The 20082-nt window shown below is 35.8% G+C and overlaps 2 protein-coding genes across 3 annotated transcripts; one reads left to right on the forward strand and one right to left on the reverse strand.

The window, feature by feature from the left end:
• Positions 1 to 5343: 5343 nt before the first annotated feature.
• LOC131899845 (SH3 domain-binding glutamic acid-rich-like protein 3) lies at positions 5344 to 8323 on the reverse strand. Of its 2 annotated transcripts, none has more exons than XR_009376133.1 (3): positions 8085 to 8323; positions 5855 to 6022; positions 5344 to 5494 (listed from the first exon to the last, which is right to left on the reverse strand). XR_009376133.1 is itself a non-coding variant. In XM_059251314.1 (3 exons), exons 1-3 carry the CDS (start codon positions 8179 to 8181, stop codon positions 5405 to 5407), a joined length of 306 nt encoding a protein of 101 aa, XP_059107297.1. In that variant the 5' UTR covers positions 8182 to 8323; the 3' UTR covers positions 5344 to 5404. The 2 variants fall into 2 exon arrangements, 1 of the variants encoding a protein (XP_059107297.1); XM_059251314.1 differs by having other exon boundaries at positions 8134 to 8323.
• Positions 8324 to 15491: 7168 nt separating this feature from the next.
• On the forward strand, positions 15492 to 16403 carry LOC131898759 (TLR adapter interacting with SLC15A4 on the lysosome-like). Its single transcript, XM_059249942.1, has one exon. It carries the CDS (start codon positions 15492 to 15494, stop codon positions 16401 to 16403), a length of 912 nt encoding a protein of 303 aa, XP_059105925.1.
• Positions 16404 to 20082: the final 3679 nt, after the last annotated feature.

Raw genomic sequence — 20082 nt, forward strand, 5'->3', positions numbered from 1 at the left:
TTCAGTTTGGTTGTTAGTTTAGTGTCTGGATGATCTTTCCAATACTAAAAGTAGAACATTAAAGTCATATATTATAACCATATTGTAGTATATCCCTCCTTCAATGTTTATTAATATTTGCTTTATATATTCATGTGATATGATATTGAGTTCACATGTATTAAGTATTATTTATTCTTCCTGACTTGCCTCACTTATTTTCCCTTTTTTCTGTTTTTCATTTGAAATCTATTTTATCTGATACTACTGTGACTAGCTCTGCTTTCTTTAAGATTTCAGTCCATGTATGTTTTTAGAGATGAGGTATATAATACATATATCTTGGTGAAGTCACTCTGTGCTTGTTAGAGAATTGAACAATGTACTTTAATGTGACTTCAATAGAGAAGTCATTGCTGAATCTATAATTCTAGTTTTATTTTTGTTTCTTTCTTGTGTTTCAATCTTCCTTTATAATTAATTTATTAGCTCCAGTGTCATGTTGATTCCTTATTTATCATTTTTGGTTTTTCTCTTCCTCCTGTGACCTCATCCTTAACTCTAGCATTTGTATTACCTCCTCTCATCATTTTATGAGCTTATACTTAGAGGATGTAATAGTTTCCTGTGACTTCAAAAACAAAGTACCACAAAGTGGGTAACTTAAGATAACAGACATGGCTTTCATATTTCAGAAGGGCAGAAGTTTAAAGCAGTGTGCCTCACGCAGACCACAGGAAAAGGAGATTCTTTGCCCATTTTCAGCCTCTGTTGGTACAAAGCAGCCAATTCAGTCTGCCACTTTATTCTTTCTCCTTTTCCTTCTGATTTGTCTTCCTCCTCCTCACTCTTACAAAGGTGCTTGGAAATCATGTTAGGATTCATTTAGTTCACTACATTATCTTAAATATAAAAATCCTAAATTACATCTATAAAGACCCTTTATCCAAATAAGTTAACCTTCCTAAGTTTCAGAGAATAGGGTGTGTGTGTTTGCGTGTGTGTGTATGTGTGTGTGTGTGTGTGTGTGTGTGTGTGTGTGTGTGTGTGTGTGTGTGCTCGTGCACATGTGTGTGCGCACACATATATGAGGGGTGTCACCTTTCAATATGTTACTGGAGAGTCTCTTCCCAGCAGATGGCTGTTAGGTTGTTGCATCTGAAAAACTAGTAGAATGTTTATACTACCCAGATTAAGTATCTTATGTATAGCTCCAGTGAATATTAAGCAAAACTAGACTCCTCAGTTTTCTTAGTTTGTATCTGAAAGCTGTGAGAAGAGATCTTCAGGAGAAAAAATTTATTTGCACATGGCATGCATATTTTCCTAAGGGAGACACTTTTTTTTTTCACTGTGGCTGCTTTTGCTTTCTACTTACTGGTTACTGGGTTCACAGTTGTTTCCCACCATTCATTTATTGAACTTCAGAAAATCTTCCTTATCTTCATGTTCACAGTTAAATAGTCTAGAGCCTCTCTGGGAGTGGCCCGATCTTAGAGGAAAAAAACACAATGCTGGCCTGTAACCTGCAATGATCAGCAAAACCAAAAAGCACAGTCTCTGTGGCAAATCATTCATGAGTCTGAACCACAGTCTCTGTAGCAATCAGTCCCAGACTTTCAAGACTTCATTAGTAAGTGCCTACTTCCTTAACTGTTGATCTTACTTGGAGAAAATCAATTATTACATACGATTGCCTACTTCTAGTTAGCCTGCTTCCAGCATCTTAAAGTAAAAAAAAATGTCAATTGGTGCATAGCTGGTCTTCCCTTTAGCTTACAAAATTTTCCATTCTTTCGCCTGCCTTAGAAAAACTCTGTAAAATACAAGTGAAAATGCCCAACTCCTAACAAGTTCTGAATAATCAGGCTTTCATTGATCTCATTGGATGGGCTTCATTTATTTTCTCTGGAGGCATGGGAAACTTTGAAATGTTGCCTTACTCTGAAGGAGGAATGGGGCTCTGTGAGACTACCTTCAGCTTCATCCTCCTAGACTCACATGACAGAGTGCTGGGCTTCTCTAGAAAGCCTTTTTTCAAATAAGATGAACCCTTCATTTCTGATCTCATTACCCCTAAAAGTAGCTAGTTTTCAAAATTTCTATTCCTCTCTCTTACTGGGAATTTTTGCCTAAAAGGAGGCTGAAACTAAAATGGAGATATGGCTCAGTGGTCAGGAGCACTTGCTGCTATTCTTAATGATGACTGGGGTTCAGATTCCAGCATCCACATGGCAGCTCACCACGACCTTTAACTCCAATTCCAGGGAATCCAATGCCTTCTGTCCTCCAGGGCACTGAACATGCATGGTGGACAGGCACACATGCAGGCAAAACACCCATACACACATAAAATAAAATCTTTTTAAAAGTTTTAAACCATAGAACTTCTTTTTATGGAACCACACTTCTGATTCCCCTTGGTGCTTTCTTGTCTTCCTACCTTCTTTACTTAGGAAGAAGTTTCAAATTCTGATCATTCACTAGCTGTGTAGTCTTTTGTAAATTTCTATTTTGCAACTCATTTCCCTCATACATAGATCGTGAAATTGAGAGGGTTAGATGAAGTTGTCGTGCAAAGTACTTTAGAACAGGGCCCAGCACATAGTATTTAAGAAATGTTGACTATCAAATGATGTTGTCTTTGTTGGAACTAGCTTCCTTGTACTAGATAAAAGACACACCCTCAAGCCGGGCGATGGTGGCACATGCCTTTAATCCCAGCACTCGGCAGGCAGAGCCAGGCGGATCTCTGTGAATTCAAGGCCAGCCTGGGCTACCAAGTGAGTTCCAGGAAAGGCGCAAAGCTACACTGAGAAACCCTGTCTCGAAAAACAAACAAAAAACCAAAAAACCAAAAAACCAAACAAACAAACAAAAAACCCAAAAAGACACACCCTCACAGCAGACATTCTGATCCTTTAGCTTTTATAATCTTTCTAGTTCCTCGTTTCCCACAATGTTCCCTGAGCTGTGGGTGTATGAGTTGTATTGTAGGTGTACTACCTGGGGCTGGGCACACCACAGTCAACTGTTTTCTGTACTTTGACTAGATTTTATGGCTTTCTATAATGATCTCCATCTGCTGAGAAAAGAAACTTCTTTGATGATGAGTGAGAGTTACATTTATCTGTGCGATGAAGGAGAATATTTAGAATTTTTTGGAATTACTGATTCTCACAAGGTCCCACCCCTAGATGAGGAACTAGAGGCAAGTAATGACTGCTGAGAAAGGATCAATCTTTCCTGGGGATGAGCTCCCTAAGTGCTTATACAACCGCAAGTTGTCAACCCTAAAAACTTATGCACACAAGCAACACTAAATGAACACAGCAGGCTGTATTTATGTGTATGCACACAGGCAATAGGAATAATGATATTTTAAAAAGAACTTTCCCAGGGAAAGCTATCAAGGCAGGCAGGACTATTTGGCAATTACTGTCAGGGAAACCACTGTACCTTGTGAATTTGTTATTATTCAACAAAATTTGGCATTGTAGAAAGACATGATAAAGTGTTGGCTGATACTATTTTTAAGGGAGTCCACAGTAATAACTTGTTATTAGTGTTATGAGAGAAGTGGACATTAGATTATACCTGAATCATAAAGGAAAATGAAGCTACATTCTGTTAGGGTGATATCACCAAGACCATCATTAGGGACTTAAACCTGAAAGATCAATAATTCATTGTCAACAGATGACAGGAGGGTGTATGGACTGAAATGTAGGGAAATGGCAAGAAAATGCAACGCTGATGCATTTAGGAAGCTACAAAGAGTGCAGTAGAGGTCTTGAGGGAAAGAGTAGCTATAATTAAAAAGTGGGAGCAAAGTGATCCATAGGTGCCAGTTTCTGAGAATGTGTACAGAATTTGCATTTTGATCTGTATTTCTCAGATGTTACTGTACTTTAGAATCATCAGGAGTGTCTCAATTAAATTTCTATGTCTTTACCCCAGCTTTGAAAATATACGAAAGAGTTTAGGAATCTGAATATTTAGTAACACTCTAGATAATTGTGAGGCATTTGATTTTTCTCCATTATATAATTTCAAACTCTGTTGTAGATTGTTAGACTTAAACTTACCTTTAATAGAAATCTTTCTAAAGCCATTGTTGTCTGTCTTGGTTGTGCATTTAAAATGTTATGATTTGGACCGTGACATCATAGTTTTACAACTTTCAATATTCAGTCAAAATTGAAAGCATCAATCTAGCAATACTGTGAGTGACAAATATTATGATGGTAGAAGTGGCCAATAAGGAGTTGAGATATATTCCCAAGAGTATGGATTAAGATAATAAGGCGATGGAGGAAAGCAGTAGCTGAAGAAGCAGAGGATAACTGAAATGTTAAGACCAACTCATCTAGGGCTTGGTAGTTCATTTCGTATGGAGTCCTCTATGGTTTCTGAGGTGGAGTTTGGGTAAATAAATTTGCCTGTCAACGAAAAGAAATGAGTGGAGAAACAGATTGGAATAAGTCCACCATTTTGTATCATGTAGGAAATAGGTGATCTGAAATTATTTTCAGGTATTGGTTCCCATTTTTAATGTATGAAAAATCATCTGAGAATATTAAGAAAGGAAGTTATTCTTCTTCCTGTGTTTCTTTTGTATGAGGATTTAGGATGAGACACAGTGTTTTTGTCTTTAATTTTATGGAACATGACCATTATTTGGTGTGCAAGCCTGTATTAAGTATAGTGACAAACATTTAAAAAATAAAGCAGAAAGCGAACTGAAAATTGCACTAGAAGTCTACTTAAGCCCATAGTCAGTTACTAGTGATTTTGTTTAAAGTTTCATGTTGATGGATGCTAGTACATTTTTATAGTGTTCACAGCTGGACCTGAAGAGATGGTTTAGCAGTTAAGAATAGTTGCTGGTCTTTCAGAGGACTCAAGTTTGGTTCCCAGTACCCATGCTGGCCAGTTCCCAGCTGCCTGTAACTAACAGGGAATCTGACACCTTCTCTGGTTTCTGTAAGCATCCATATGTGTGTGTATGTTTGGGCACTGCCCTCCCCCCAACACACAGAGAGAGACAGAGACAGAGAGAGACAGAGACAGAGAGACAGAGACAGAGATAGAGAGACACACACAGAGACAATAAAATCAAATCTTTAGAATGTTCAGTTTAAAATCATTTTAATGAAACATGCCTTTAATCCCAGCACTCGGGAGGCAGAGCCAGGTGGATCTCTGTGAGTTCGAGGCCAGCCTGGGCTACCAAGTGAGTTCCAGGAAAGGCACAAAGCTACACAGAGAAACCCTGTCTCGAAAAACAAAACAAAACAAAACAAAACAAAACAAAACAAAACAAACAAACAAACAAACAAACAAACAAAAAAGAATAGGAGCTCAATATTTTGGTGGTACTTTAATAGAGTAGTTCTTTTACAGTTAAAAGTACATGATAGATTTACCATTTATCAAAATTGTCCATTTTCTCCATCTTTAGGAACTTCAGAATTTCCTTGTTCTCTTTGGCACTGTGGAAAGTCATAAAATCCTAAAAATAAAATTGTAGTTAATCAGTTCTGATTATTCTTAATTACAAATTAAATTCATGTGTTGCCTGCTAATTATTATGCCCAGACTTTTGCAAACTTCCGTTAGCTAAGAAAGGTGAATAATTTCCCCAGAGTACCAGTTATTGCATATTATAATGAATGATAAAAATATACCTAATTATACCTCACCAAGAAGTGACAATCTTTGTAGCATTAAATACCAATTGTCTTGTTGTTACAAACACAATTATTCTGTAGATAAGTAAGCCTGAGTTTCACATCTCATACATCAATTTTCACCCACATATATGACTTTGTGTTATGAAATATAACCAATAAAAACAAGTATTCATTCTTACTCCACAATAGTCTTGGCCATTGAATATCTGAGGTGGTACAGCCTTAGGAGAGGCAACTTTCGTCCGCATCTCTTCCAGTACATGGGAACTGACAGCTATATCTATTAACTCATACTTAACTTCATAAGTATCCAAAATCCTCATAACTTCGTCTTGTCTTTGTTTTACCTAGATAGTAAAAAGGAGATAGAATGTTATTAATCAATTTGCCCTAATGTTTTTATGTTTTGTTGTCTTGCCTATCCATTATGTCATGAAAGAGGAACAGCCATTATTAGTGGCAAGCTTGGGTTAAAAAACAATTAGGCAATTTTGTTATTAGATCATGTTTATAAAAATATTATATGTACAATACGGATAGTTTATTGGTCATATGTATTATGTTGCACACGCATATATTGCACAATGTGGAATTGAACAGGACCACAGATTTTTTTTTGAAAAGATGTGTGGCAAAATAAGAAAACTCACATATATATTGAAATGTTTGTCCAATCAAAAATAAAAAATGAAAAAGATGGCCATAGTGAGCAATTTACAGGCCAGCTTGGATCACATAGTGAGACCTTGCTTTGAAAACAAACAACCTGTGTGTTTACATATCTATATATAGAAGAGGGAAAACAATAGTCAGAAAATGGAATGAAAAATTAAATGCCTCATGAAATTAAGACCTAAAAAAAAGTGAAAGGATAAAAATGGCTAACTTGGGTTGTATGCTTGAATTGCCAAATTTGTATCCTATACTAACAGACTATTTCTCATACTTTACTTTCTTTTAAAATACACACTATGTCTAAAGTAAAATTGCAACTGCTGGTTGTTTTTTCAACATAATTTATAACCCAAAACTGAATAACCACAATATAAATATTAGGTAAGGTTGAGACTTCTGCGTTTTCATGTGGTATCTTGAGTAATGTTGTCAAATAGTACTTCGGATACCAGACTGTGAAAACCATTTGACAAGCTCCAACCCCAGCTTAGTGAAGTGGGATTTCTGTAGATGTGCATGTCAGTAAGCTTTCTGTTTGGTGTTCAGAAGGTGTGAGTCAGTCATACTTCAAAAACGCTTGTCTGTATCCAAAGGACAGCAGAGAAATTTCTAAAATTCCAAAATTCAATGTTTCCACTTTCTTATTACTTCTTTAAATTGCAAAATATGTTGCATGGGACATAAGTCATCTTCTTAGAGTATTTTTCTCAAGCTTTCCAAACGAACCCATTAAGAGAACAGTTGAATAGAGCAGTGATATTCCATTATACCCAATAGTATATAAGTCACATGCTGTTTGTTGTTGTTCTTTTAAAACTAGTGCAATATCTCATAATTTACTTTCTTTAAAACTGCTTCTCGTTTTTTTTTTTTTTGTGCAAAAACACTAATCTACTTGACCACGTTTTATACAAAAGCAATCTACTTTTCCTAGGCTGAGATCAAATCTCATTCCTCCCTTCAGATATAGTGTATGGAATGTAGCAAGGGTGTGATGAATGCTTGGCAACCATTTAGTGGTTGTTGTAAAAGTGAAAAATTTAAGAGCAAAAATTCGAATCCTTCAGTTTTTATGTGAGCACAATACATGCTGGCTTTTGAAGACAATATGATAAAAGAATATATAACATACTAACATTCATAATGATTACATTTTGCAATGACATTTTGAATATTTTGTGTTAAATACACTAAATTAATCTCACTTTTTTCTCTTTTAAATGACTACTAATAAATTTAAAGTTACATAAGTAGCTTTCATTATGTTTCTATTGGGCAGCGCTGTTCTATATTTCCTAAATATTGCTGAAAATAATTCATCTAAACTTTAATTTGTGTAAGAAATGTGTGACATATGCAAATATATCAACTTCTTAGAAATAAACAATTGGCTCCTTTATGGGTTGCTTGATTTTCTGTGGGAATTTTTGCTATACACTTACTGTCATTTTGTTCTCCCATCCTAAATGGAGTTCATTATTTCTTGCACACTTGAAATATTGACAAAATTAATGGGTTCCTTAAGGTAGTTGAGTTCCAGATACCAGAAACTTTCCACATCAGTCAATTCTTAGAGCACAGTCTGAATAAGAGAGTTAATCAGCCTTTTGGTAGGTCCTTGCATGTCCCACCTCCATTCACCATGGTAAAATAAAATAAAATAAAATTTAAAAAGGCAGAAAGGCTATGATACTCTTAGCAAAATCTTGAAGTCCCCGACTACAGTGTTTTTACTTTAATCCGCTCCTGTTTCTTCCCTCCAGCTGAGGCCCTTCCTACTCACCTCCCTAGAGCATGATACGCTGGTATAATAAATTTTAATGTTACTCATGGTTTCCAATCTGCGATTGATCTTCAAAAGTAGTGAGCGAACACTTTGCTGGTAAGTTGTGGTCAGCTCCCTTTCTGGTTACCGGTTTCCTGAAGACTGAACACAGAGCCTGGCTGTCTTGCTTTCTTTGTGAGGGTTGCTAAGGGCCTGCACTCAGGATTGGCTAAGGAGCAAATGCCCCTTGTGGTGCCCATTCTGAGGAAAGCTGGTGCCTAGTGACCAGAGATCAGAAAAGCCCCACCCCCTTGCCCTGAAGGGAGAGGAGAGGCGAGGCTGTGCTCCCTAGAGTAATACACACTAGCTGACACCTCTCTTCTCAGCCCATCTGCCAAGTGCTGGGGTGGAGCAGAAAAAACAAATGCACTCTGCAGGGTTTCTTTCTCTGTTTAGGAAGGGAGGCCTGCTGCTTTCTTGCTGGCTACTACTGCCTCCTCTGGGGACAGAGACAAGGGAGGAAAATCATTAAAATACAGTGTGGCATGTGAAGCAAAGAGACAAAGTCGTGTTGCCTTAGTTTATAAGGACGGTACAAACAGGTCCAGGGAAGACATGACCAACATAGAAACATTGCCCCCATTTTAATCGCAGAAAAGTTCTCTTCTCTTTTCTCCCACCCAGCTCCCATGTTGAAATGTGCTTTGCAGGCTTGCCCTTTTCATCTTGAGGCCAACCCTTCAATTTGTGCAACAGTCCCTACCCCTCTTAGTACTTCCTCTTCTCCCCCACCCCCTCTGTTCCCGGTGTAAAATGTCTGCTTCCTCTTCGAAATAACCATAGTTCATTTTTTTCACTGTATATTGCTTAGTTATAATTTTTTTAGATGTCTAAAAATTATTTTTAATTATATATCTGTGCCTGTGTAAAGGTGTGTGCACGTGAGTGCAGCCCTGAGAGGCCTTTAGTTACAGGGAACCACTTGGAAGCAACCTGACACTGATGTTGGGGATCGAACTCTGGTCCTCTTGAAGACTAATACACACTTTTAAACAGCCGTCTCTCCATCCCCTAGCTTTATTTATTTATTTTTTTGATTGTGGAAGATACTGATAACATTTGTAACTTAAGGAGTTTACCAAAAGTGGATATATAATGGGAGTGAAGGTCTTAAGTATCCTATTTTTTCTATAAGACAATATTGTATTACATGGCTCTATCCACTAATAAGAATGGATTTGTGGCTGAAGATGCAGTTCGTTTGGCAGAGTGCTTCTGAGGTCCTGGGTCCATGCCTAGCACCATATATAGCAAGGGTAGTGGCACATATTTGTAATGCCAGCTCTCAGAAGGAGATGGAAGCAGGAAGACCAGAAGTTCGAGAACATGCTTAGATGGGCAGAGAGTTACAGCCAGCCTGGATACATATCATGAGACCTAGTGGTGAAGGAGGGCGAGATTGGAGCAAATGAGTTTGTTAAAATTTCATTTTTGCTCTTCATTATTTAGGAGTCCTTGTGACAAGAGAAAATCAGTTGTAGAATGAAGTCACCATCTCCAGCTATAATAATAGACTAGTTACTAGGAAATCTAGGGATGCTATTGTACAATGTAAGCAGATGATAATATATTTGGCTCAACTGTGATCCAAGGGGCTAGTCTTATTACTCCTGTGCTCAGTTTAGATATTATGTGACAAAAATGCATCAGTTACAAACCTAGAATAAATAGATGACAGTTCTTTGCATGTGTGTCCACATCTAAGTCATATATTCAATTAAGCCATCTAATTGAGTATAGCTTCTACTTCAATTGTGGTTCAGAATACAGAAGAATTGGAATAATACAGGAAAGGCCAATGTTATAGGGCAGCTTTTATAAACAGCCAGTGTATTTAGTGAATGATATAGTGTAAGAAATGAAATTGGCATTATGTTGGCTATGACAATAAAAAGAAACTCAATGGGACGACTCAAACTGGTATTTTTGAAGAAAGGTTTGATAAAATGCATTGGCTTGTTCGCTATCTTGAGGAAATCTATAGCTTAATTGATGGTGATATTTATCTAGAGACCCATAGAAGAGGAGAACAGAGGTTTAACTATTAACAAAAACACGACAGTGTGGGAGTTTCTGAGAAACGAAATGAAAATTAACAATGACATGCTAATTTTGAGGTCATTTTACAATCTTGAAATGGAAATCCAGGACATGTATGAGGATAGGTGTATTTTTTCATTTTCATGAAAACTGATTTTTTTCTGACATAGTATATTCTAACTACAGTTCCCTTTTCTCTATTCCTTCTTGTTTCTCCCCACACATCCTCCATTCTGAATCTAGGCCCTGTCTGTTCTATTTCTCATTAGAAAATAGACTTCTAAGGGACAATAACATAATATAATTCATAAAATATGATAAAACAAAACTTACATATCTGAATAGGACAAAACAAGAAAACAGATATAGACACAGGGACAAACATTCACACACTCAGGAAGCCCATAAAAGCACTAAACTGGAAGGCATATATATATGAATATGTAGGGTAATAAGAAAATATGTAAATAAAACAAAAAAATAAAATTAAAAACCAAAACAAAAAAAATTTCATTTTTGTTGAAGTGAAGATGGTGGTACCTATCCAACAATTTCATTTTCGAGATCAAATGAATTGAACATGTGCAAGTGTGTGGCTTCATTGTAGTATTACTATTGACAGGTGCTAGATTCTGCATATTGCTAGAGATCACATCAATGGATAAGACAAAGTATTTGTTTTCAAGGAATTGAGTGAGAATCCATAAAATGAGATAAATACAATGCAGATCAAATCAAACCATATTATGTGGGTCAAGGCAAGCATCCTGGAATAACAGAACTTAACAAACTTGAGGTATTTATACTGCTGGGAAAATATGATAATAAAACATTTTAAGGTGGAAGGAACAGTCATGAATGCTGTGTCTGAGATAGCATCTTGAAAAGCCAGAAATGCACAGGCTGTAAATGTGTTTACCAAAGATATTCACCAGAGATGAAAACAGAGAGTAAAAGTGAGGATTTATTGAAATACACTGCAAAGACACGCCTGATGATTTCACAGTGAAGACATCAAAAGGCTTCAGAGTACGTGGGAGTCTCACAGCAATTGAGAGGGAAATTTTCGGTCATATCTCAAGGGCCGTTAGTACATTCTGTACATAGGTGGTTATCTTCCTGTTTTATTAGTAGCAAACTTTACAGAGTAACTTACTTTTCTTGAAACTGGTCCTTTTGGTTCAGTTACCACTGGTCAGTAAGAGTTAGGCTCCAAATGCTTACATAAGACATCACTGATATTAGGCTCCAAGTAGATGGCAGGGTTGTTAAATGGAATCATTTCTGTTTTTTTTTTGTCTCTGCAATTAAGTAATCTGGTTACTTGAGATTTAGGAGTACATAGAGAAATTAGAAGATGGAAACTGGGATGAACAATGAAATCGAGTTTGGTTTCATGTTGGATTTTGATTTTTAATACTTTTGAGGCTTTTTACTATTGTATAAAATTGCAGATAATTATACCTTGAAGATTTGCTATGATGCTTTTTTTATTTATTTTACTTTGAGACTCACAATTATAAATTATATATATATATATTCTTATTAATCCTTGAGTAAGCAGAAGGCTTTGATGACTTTAGGTTTATATAAAAGTTTGATCAACTAGTATGGTAAATGTTATGGGGGACAAGGTTAGAATAAGCTATTGTAATCCAAGTATGGAAAGGTAATGCTAGGTTTGAAAGGCAGACATTTTTTTTTAAATTTTTATTTTGCAATACAATTAAGTTTTACATACAGGCACAGATTCCCTTGTTCTCCCCCCTCCCGCCCCTCTCACCTTCCCCCCAGCCCGCCCCCCATTCCAATCTCCTCCAGGGCAAAGCCTTCCCCACAGACTGAGATCAACCTGGTGGACTCAGTCCAGGTAGGTCCAGTCCCCTCCTCCCAGGCTGAGCCAAGCGACCCTGCATAGGCCCCAGGTTTCAAACAGCCGACTCATGCAATGAGCACAGGACCCAGTGCCACTGCCTGGATGCCTCCCAAACAGATCAGGCCAATCAACTGTCTCACCCACTCAGAGGGCCTGATCCAGTTGGTGACCCCTCAGCCATTGGTTCATATTTCATGTGTTTCCGTTTGTTTGGCTATTTGTCTCTGTGGAAAGGCAGACATTTTAAGGACAGGGCATTAATGGAACTTGTGCCTGTGAGATGTAGGGATGAAGGGAAGAAACTAGATGGAATATAACCAAAATGATGGAATATAAATTAAGAGGGATTTGAAATTTCTAGTTTTTTTTTTAATAGTCTTCTGTGGTGACTTTGATGGAATATATCTTCTACGTTCTTCATTCTTCCATTATCTTCTAGTGTGAGCTATTGACGTGTCTCCTCACTTCATTGGGCTCTTATAATGCAGTACTTCTCACAGGAGGATAACTTTGACAACCTAAAAGGAATTTATTGGTATGACATACAAAATGAGACCTGTCTTTAGATTGTTTTTGATTCATTTAAAGTTATTAAATATAATAAAAAATATATATTACTAATTCAAGCCCCAAATATAATGTATATTAAAAGTGTACTTGTCAATCTTCTTTGGAAGTTTTTATGTGCTACTAAAAGACATTCAAAAATGAGTGAGACCTTTGTAAGCTTGGTAAAGCATATTCTAAAGATGATAGAAAAGTCTTTTATGTATATGAAGTATTTTGTCTTTCAGTATCCCAGTACAACATAGATACACAGTAATTACACACGTATTCAACTCATATAGAAATATAGAAAGTAAGTTGTAAAATTATCAATTTACCTGTTTCCTGTCACTTTCTCTTCATAGGAAACTACTATAAACAATTTGATTTGTATCATTTTTTTTCACTAGCATGTTGACATATATTAAGGCAATGAAAAGCACAAAACTAGTTCAGCAATGAAATTAAGCATGGACGTTCGATTTCTAAGCTACTTGAATTCAAACCCAAACTACTCTTTACACTTCTCTGAAACTGAACATGTTCCCTAACTTCTTTCTGTGTTTCATTTTCCTCATAAGGAAAAACAATATTTGTTTCCTGAAATTTTATGAAGATTAAGTTGGTATGTGTGGAATATTCTGAATAGTGTTTGACACATTACACACACAATTCATGGTGGAGTCAAACTGTGTTTATTTCCCTGCAGTGCACATACTTTACACATATACATAACATATACTGCAGTGCTCTTAATCCAACTTTTTGCTGAAAATCTTAATTCTATTACTTACTAGTTTTGTGACTGTCAACAAATACATAACTCTTTTCTCTGCCTTTTCCTCTGTAAAATGGACAATAATGTGTTTCTTAAATTAATAATCTATATGACAATTTAGAATGATTGCCATGTAGCCAAGTGTGTTGACACATGTCTACAATCCCAGCTCCTGAGAGACAGAGGCAAGAGAATGGTCACAAGTTTAAGACCAGTCTGTTCTCCATAGCATATTCTAGGTCAGCCAGTGCTACCTGTTGTAAACAACAAAATCAAACAAAGAAACAATCAATTTAGTATCAAAAATCATTAGAAATTCTCCATTTACTCAGAGACCATCGTGGAAGAGGGTGTGGAAAGGTTGTAACATCCAGAGGTTAGGAAGGAGCAGAGGAAAACAGTGTCTTCAGGACAGGACCTGGCCAGTGCACTCATGGACTCACAGCAGCTGTGGTTACCTATACAAGATCAAGCGAGTCACCATTCTAACATGAAGGGCAGAGTGGCTCATGACTCCCTCCTCCAACCATAACTGAAGGTCTATCAACAGTTGGTGGCTTCTGGGGGAAGGGAGAGACAGTTTTTTAAAGGGTGTAACCCCTGAAAGGATTAATAAAAGTATTTTTTAAAGAAATGCTTAATTTAGTATTTCATGTCATTGATGTATCACAATTTATTGATTCATTTTCTTTTTGATGCTCCTTTGCTTTATTTCAAATTGTTTTTATGAAAGATGCTGAGACTGTCCACTCTTGTCCTACTTAAAAGTGAAAATAACTTTGTTTCTGTCTTAACATACATGAAGAACTGTTGCTGTTAATATTTTCCCACTCTCTGTCATTGGAAACTTGAATAAACACTTTCAGATCCTCTTTTGGTACATGGTCATTACCATGCCACACATGTGACCAACCCACATCATTTTCCTATTAGGGTTTCAGTCCTGGGGTATGAATGGAAAGCAGAACCAATTTACGTGACTAAAGCTGTCGTCCTCCTTTGTAAGAAGTAAGCAGACACTGAGACGCAAACCGGAGAGAAAAGACTTTTTCTGAGCTTGAACTGTTGGCATCTCAGAAGACCAAATCCTTAGGTATCCTGATACTTGGAGAACATAGTAAGTCCAAAAATCTTACTTTGTTTGATTTGTGTTGTTTCATTTTCTTCTCAAATTCTTTCAAACATTAACATAAATGGGTTTCCTGGGAACATGTATTATACATACCATAGACTTGTGAAATGAAAGCTCTATTTGGAATAAAGGTGAATGATTTTTTCATTCTTCTATAGTTTGCTTTTATTTTGGTATGTAAGAGGCAGGTTTTGCCAGTTAGCCCAGGCTGACCTTGAATTATTATACTATTGCTTCAGCTTGCTGTTTGCTGGGATTACAGGTGTGAACCAACATGCCTAACTTTTTACACAGGAGTTTATAGAGAAATTGTAAACTTTTAAAATTGCATTAATTGGTAGTGTAAAAGAATGAAATAAGTGAATAAGGAAGAAAGATTTGAGTCCAAAAGAATAAAAAGAAAAACTTGAAAAGAGGTGCAAAGAAAAAATAGTAGTAAATTTGAGATACCTATATTAATGAGAAAATAGATAGCTATGTTTATAATTTAGTTCAGAAAATTCCCATAAGTTAAGTATTTTAAGTGGAAGTTTGGACAGTAAAAGGCTAGGCATTTGTTAATTTCTAACTAAATACTAAAAGAAGGCTGGATATAGGCAGTTGTACATATCCCAGAGTTTGTGTTTTTTAAATACTTGTATGGGTGCTATGTAATATCCTCACAATAGCCCCATGAAAAGGCGGGGGAGGGTAATATTATCATTTAACTGGTGAGAAAATTGAGAGCCATAAATAAATAAATTCCCAATTGTTAAACAGTAGTAAAAAGGAATAAACAAATTTCTAGTCTTTTTCTCTGTTCTTTAAGCAACAGTTCTTCCCTAAAACATGGTTCATGTAAGAGACAATTCTTATTTGACTTTTAATGTGAATTGCGTTAATTAATTCTTTTATATTGTAGGAATATAATCCACACATATTTTTAGAAGAACTTGCCTAAGAAAATGCTTGGAGAAGCCTTCCTAACAGAATTCCTTTACAAAGAAGAGAAACATGCAAAATTTTATAAGCCACTAAGATGTAAGAAGACATCAAATGATGAAAAGGAAAATTGGGAAAATAATATTTTAAATATACAGGACAATTCACCTCTTCCTCTTAAGATGGGAAATCAAGAGAAAGTTATAGAAGGAAGTCTAACTGAAGAAGATGTTAATACATCTCAAATGAAATCTGTGGATGAGCTACCTGTTGCAAAATTCAAAAGTACACTTCTTCCAGGAAATGTATCCATTGCATTGCCCATTCCAAAGAGGGGACACGATGACATACAACTGGATTTATATCGGTCTTGGTCATGCACAAGTATTTGCCAGAATTATCCTGACCTACAGATAGGAGGTGACCATGTCAGGAACATGTATGATTCTGGCTGCTTTGTGGAACATGCCCATGATGATGTTTGTAATGGTCCTCTTTTACTTTCAGTGGATATATCAATGGGCCACTCTCCTAAAACTGAGCCTCTAGAGAAAACATCCACTTCAAAATTATTAAATGGGGATGAGATTCGAGAAAAAAGCATGTTATTACATAAGCAACCTCTCTCTAATTCTATGCTTAATAGTTATATGGAAAAAAAGGTAGATGAACTCTACAAACAGTTTTTGGAAGAAAATCTTACCAGGTGCCTCTCTATAACCAACCTCATGGCCTCTAATATACTGATGAATAATGTTAATCAAATTAGCCTTCAAATCTCTCAAGAGCAGAACATAGAGGCATCCAAAGCCCGAGAAGCCCTCCTCCACTCTTTAGCACTCTATAATCTTCGTAATGCTTCCCATAGAAATAGTACTGAATTAAGCACGCCTAACTTACAAATATCAAACCAGACTAGTCGGGAACTTGTGTGACATCTGTAGTGGGAATCAACTAAACATTGACTGAGTCAAATAAGAGACCACAATAACAATTGTGTTCTCTTGGTTTTTATGCTTCATTGAGTTTCCATTGTGGTGGTGTTACTTTTTGGAGAAATTATTTTTATCTTTGTACATCTGAATTCTTGTAGGAGATAAGTACAACTAAGAATTATGACCATTTATGTTTTCTTTCTGTTTTGCCTCCTTTAGTAGTGACCACATTCAGGATGGTACGCTCTGTATGTACATATTGTCACTAAGCTTTGTTTACCACAAAAGTGGTATGAGGAGTCCATAATTGTAAGCTACTTAAGAGGCCATAGCAGCTGTATCAGAAATGTTTCGAGGCATATGACCAGTGTTTAAATAACCTTCCACTTATATGTGGTATATAAGATCACTTACAAGACAAGGAGAATAGCCTGGGGGATTTTTTTTGTACTTTATGTATACCATTATTATATGTAAATTGAGAGAACCTATAGAAAGAAAAATACAACTTGGCTGGTATTAGTAAGAAAGGTAGAGGAAAGATTAAAGAAAAATGGAGAATTTGTTCCATTTGAATTAAACTTGATATTTTGAACTCTCCTGACAGAAGGATTAACTCTGGTATAGCACTGCTCTATGCCTGGTTGTTTTTCAGGCTGGGAGGAAGAAAGGCACCTAAGTTAAGTGACTGAAGTGTATAGCAAAGCACTATGTACTTCTGAGATTCTCTACAATCATGATCTTGACTTGAAATGAAAAAAAATGTGTAAAATTTGAAATTTAAACTAAATTAACACAATACACCTATGTAACGTTGTGTTTTATTGCCAAATTGGAAACAAGATCTCAGGGCTAACAGTTCACATTTCTCCTATGAATAGTGAAATGATCATTATACACTGTTGCTTGTAAAATAGAGTGCTATGGGTTTCTGTTATTAAAGTTTTTTGAATGTGTTATATATTAATGTTTTATGTATTAATAATCCTCTCTGAATAAGTTATTGTTTTTATTTGATTCTATAGAATGAACCAATTCAATGTCTTCATAGCTTGTTACTTTTAATCACATTTTCTTCATTTTTGCAGCTTCAACTTTTATGATGTAGTAATGATGTAAAATATCTTGCTTTTCTCTTCATCACTTCTATTCTTATCATCATCTGCCATATTTTTTCCAATCAATTTCAGTCATTCAGATGTTTGATTCTGAAAGACAATGAGCAAAGGTTTTGGAAAAACTGATTTACTGTCTTGCAGAGACTGAATGCTGTATTTTCTGTCTGTTTGATTGGTTTGATTTTAACATTTCAATATATATCACCCATATGAAAATACATTGGTATTAAAGTTGGTACTTTTGAAAATTGAATAAAATGTATTTAGACAACATTCATGTTGTGGATAATTTTCTTAGGTACAGTAATATGTAGTAATATTTCATTTATGTAGTAGGTGTATCCATAGTGTTGCGATTATATAGTACTATATAAAACAAGAATGTTTAGCTAGTATCAAATTTAGAACTGCATTTATAGCTTCAGATTTAAAATTTCACCTTTCCTATGCATATTTTCCCACTTCATTAAAATACCTATTATATGCTGATACTGACATGATTAAAATGACCTAAAATTAATGCAATAATTAAATAAATAAAGATGATGTATCTGGACTATTGGTGTTCTATTCAGGAAGTTGTCTTCTGTTCCAACACATTCAAGGCTATTCCCCACTTTCTCTTCTATCAGGTTCAGTGTATCTAGATTTATGTTGAGGTCTTTGATCCACTTGAACTTGAATATTTTGCAGGGTGATAGATATGGATCTATTTGCATTCTTCTACATGCCAACATCAAGTTATGCCAGCACCATTTGTTGCTTTCTTTTCTCCATTGTATAATTTTGGCTTCTTTGTAAAAAATTAGGTGTCTTTAGGTGTGTGGATTTATGTCTGGGTCTTCAATTTGATTCCATTAATCCACTTGACTCTTTTTATGTCAATATAATGTAGTTTATTGTAGCAGAGTTTGAAATCTGTGATGGTGATACCTCTGGAAGTTCTTTTATTGTTCAAGATAGTTATCGCTAGCTTGGGTTTTTTATTTTTCTATACGCAGTTGAGTATTGTTCTTTCAAGGTCTGTAAAGAATTGTGTTAGGATTTTAATGGGAGATTGCTTTGAATTTGTAGATTGCTTTTGGTAAGATAGCTATTTTTACTGTGTTAATCCTACTGATTCATGAGCATGGGAGATCTTTCCATCTTCAGATATCTTGCCCAGCCTTAATACAAGGCAAGGTGCTTAGTCTTACTATAACTTGATATGCTGTATTTTGTCAATATCCATGGGAGGCCTGCCAGTATATTAATAGAAATGGGGGAAGAGTGAATTGGGGGAGGCAGAAGGGAGGTGTTGGGGAGGGACTGAGAAAAGAGGGGGGAGGGGAAACTTCAGTTAGACTGTAAAATAAATAAATAAATAAATGAATGAATGAATGAATGAAAAACTATGGCTAGAAAAGTCCTAGGATTTAGGCTTTTGTGATTTTTCACTATGCCCATAGATTAGTTAGTACATCTCTCAAACCGCATCAGCTAAGGTGTTTTATTTTTTCTATTTTTTGTAGTAGTAGAAGATTACCACTGAGATGCACACTTGTTCAATGTTCATAAAACAGGTGACCAGAGAGAGCTCAGCCTTAGATGGGACATTTATATCACATGACCCCCCTCTCTAAGTCTCTGGGATCATTTAGAAAGGATATAAGAATCAAGACTGGTAGATGACTGCAAGGAAATAATGTTCTCCCTACAAAATAGTTGCATGTGTGAACTCATAGAGGTTGTGACTGCATACACAAGATCTTTGCAAACTCAAGCCATACAAAATCCTAGCAAAGAGAAGGGAGGTCAGTACGAAGCCCATCCTTACTTGAGGAGGTATTGGTAATTGATAGCTGTCAGTATAGGGAGTTAGCTTTCTTTAAGATGTGGCTCCCAGTAGGTCTAATAAGTTGCAATAAATGGCTGTACAATGAAGGAGATATACATATATATATCACCAACACTAATGGGACTCCATGGCCTTAAAAAGGGAGATAAAGACACAAGGATGGTTATGACATGAAAGTTTGATCTGTGAGGCATTGGTGAATAGGGATAAATATGATCAAAATAAAATGTTATCACATACTTAAAAACTTAAAAAAATATTTTAAACTCATAAAAATAGAAAGATGATGTGTTTGGTGTGCTGCTTTATTGTGACTTCATATCTGCTTACATTAGCGTTTGAATAAAATATTCATTTATGGTTGTGATTTTGTATAGTTTGGATTTTAATAGTCTTCATATTATTTTTTCATTATGGGTATCACATATATGACAGTACTCTTGGTTTCAAAGCATATTTGAAATGTGTGGAATAATCAATTTCTGTTTCATTGTTCCAGATGAAAAAAATATTAATTTGTGTTTCTATGGAAATTGACAATATTAGTGATTCTAAACATGTTATTATTATTATTATTATTATTATTATTATTATTATCACCATCATCTTGGTTTTTCAAGACAGGGTTTCTTTGTGTAGCCTTGGCTGTTCTGAAATTCACTCTGTAGACTAGGATGGCTTCAAACTCCTAGAGATCTGCCTTCCTTTGCCTCACAAGTGCTGG

The sequence above is a fragment of the Peromyscus eremicus genome, chromosome X (assembly GCF_949786415.1).
Source record: "Peromyscus eremicus chromosome X, PerEre_H2_v1, whole genome shotgun sequence".
In the NCBI taxonomy this organism is placed as follows: Eukaryota; Metazoa; Chordata; class Mammalia; order Rodentia; family Cricetidae; genus Peromyscus; species Peromyscus eremicus.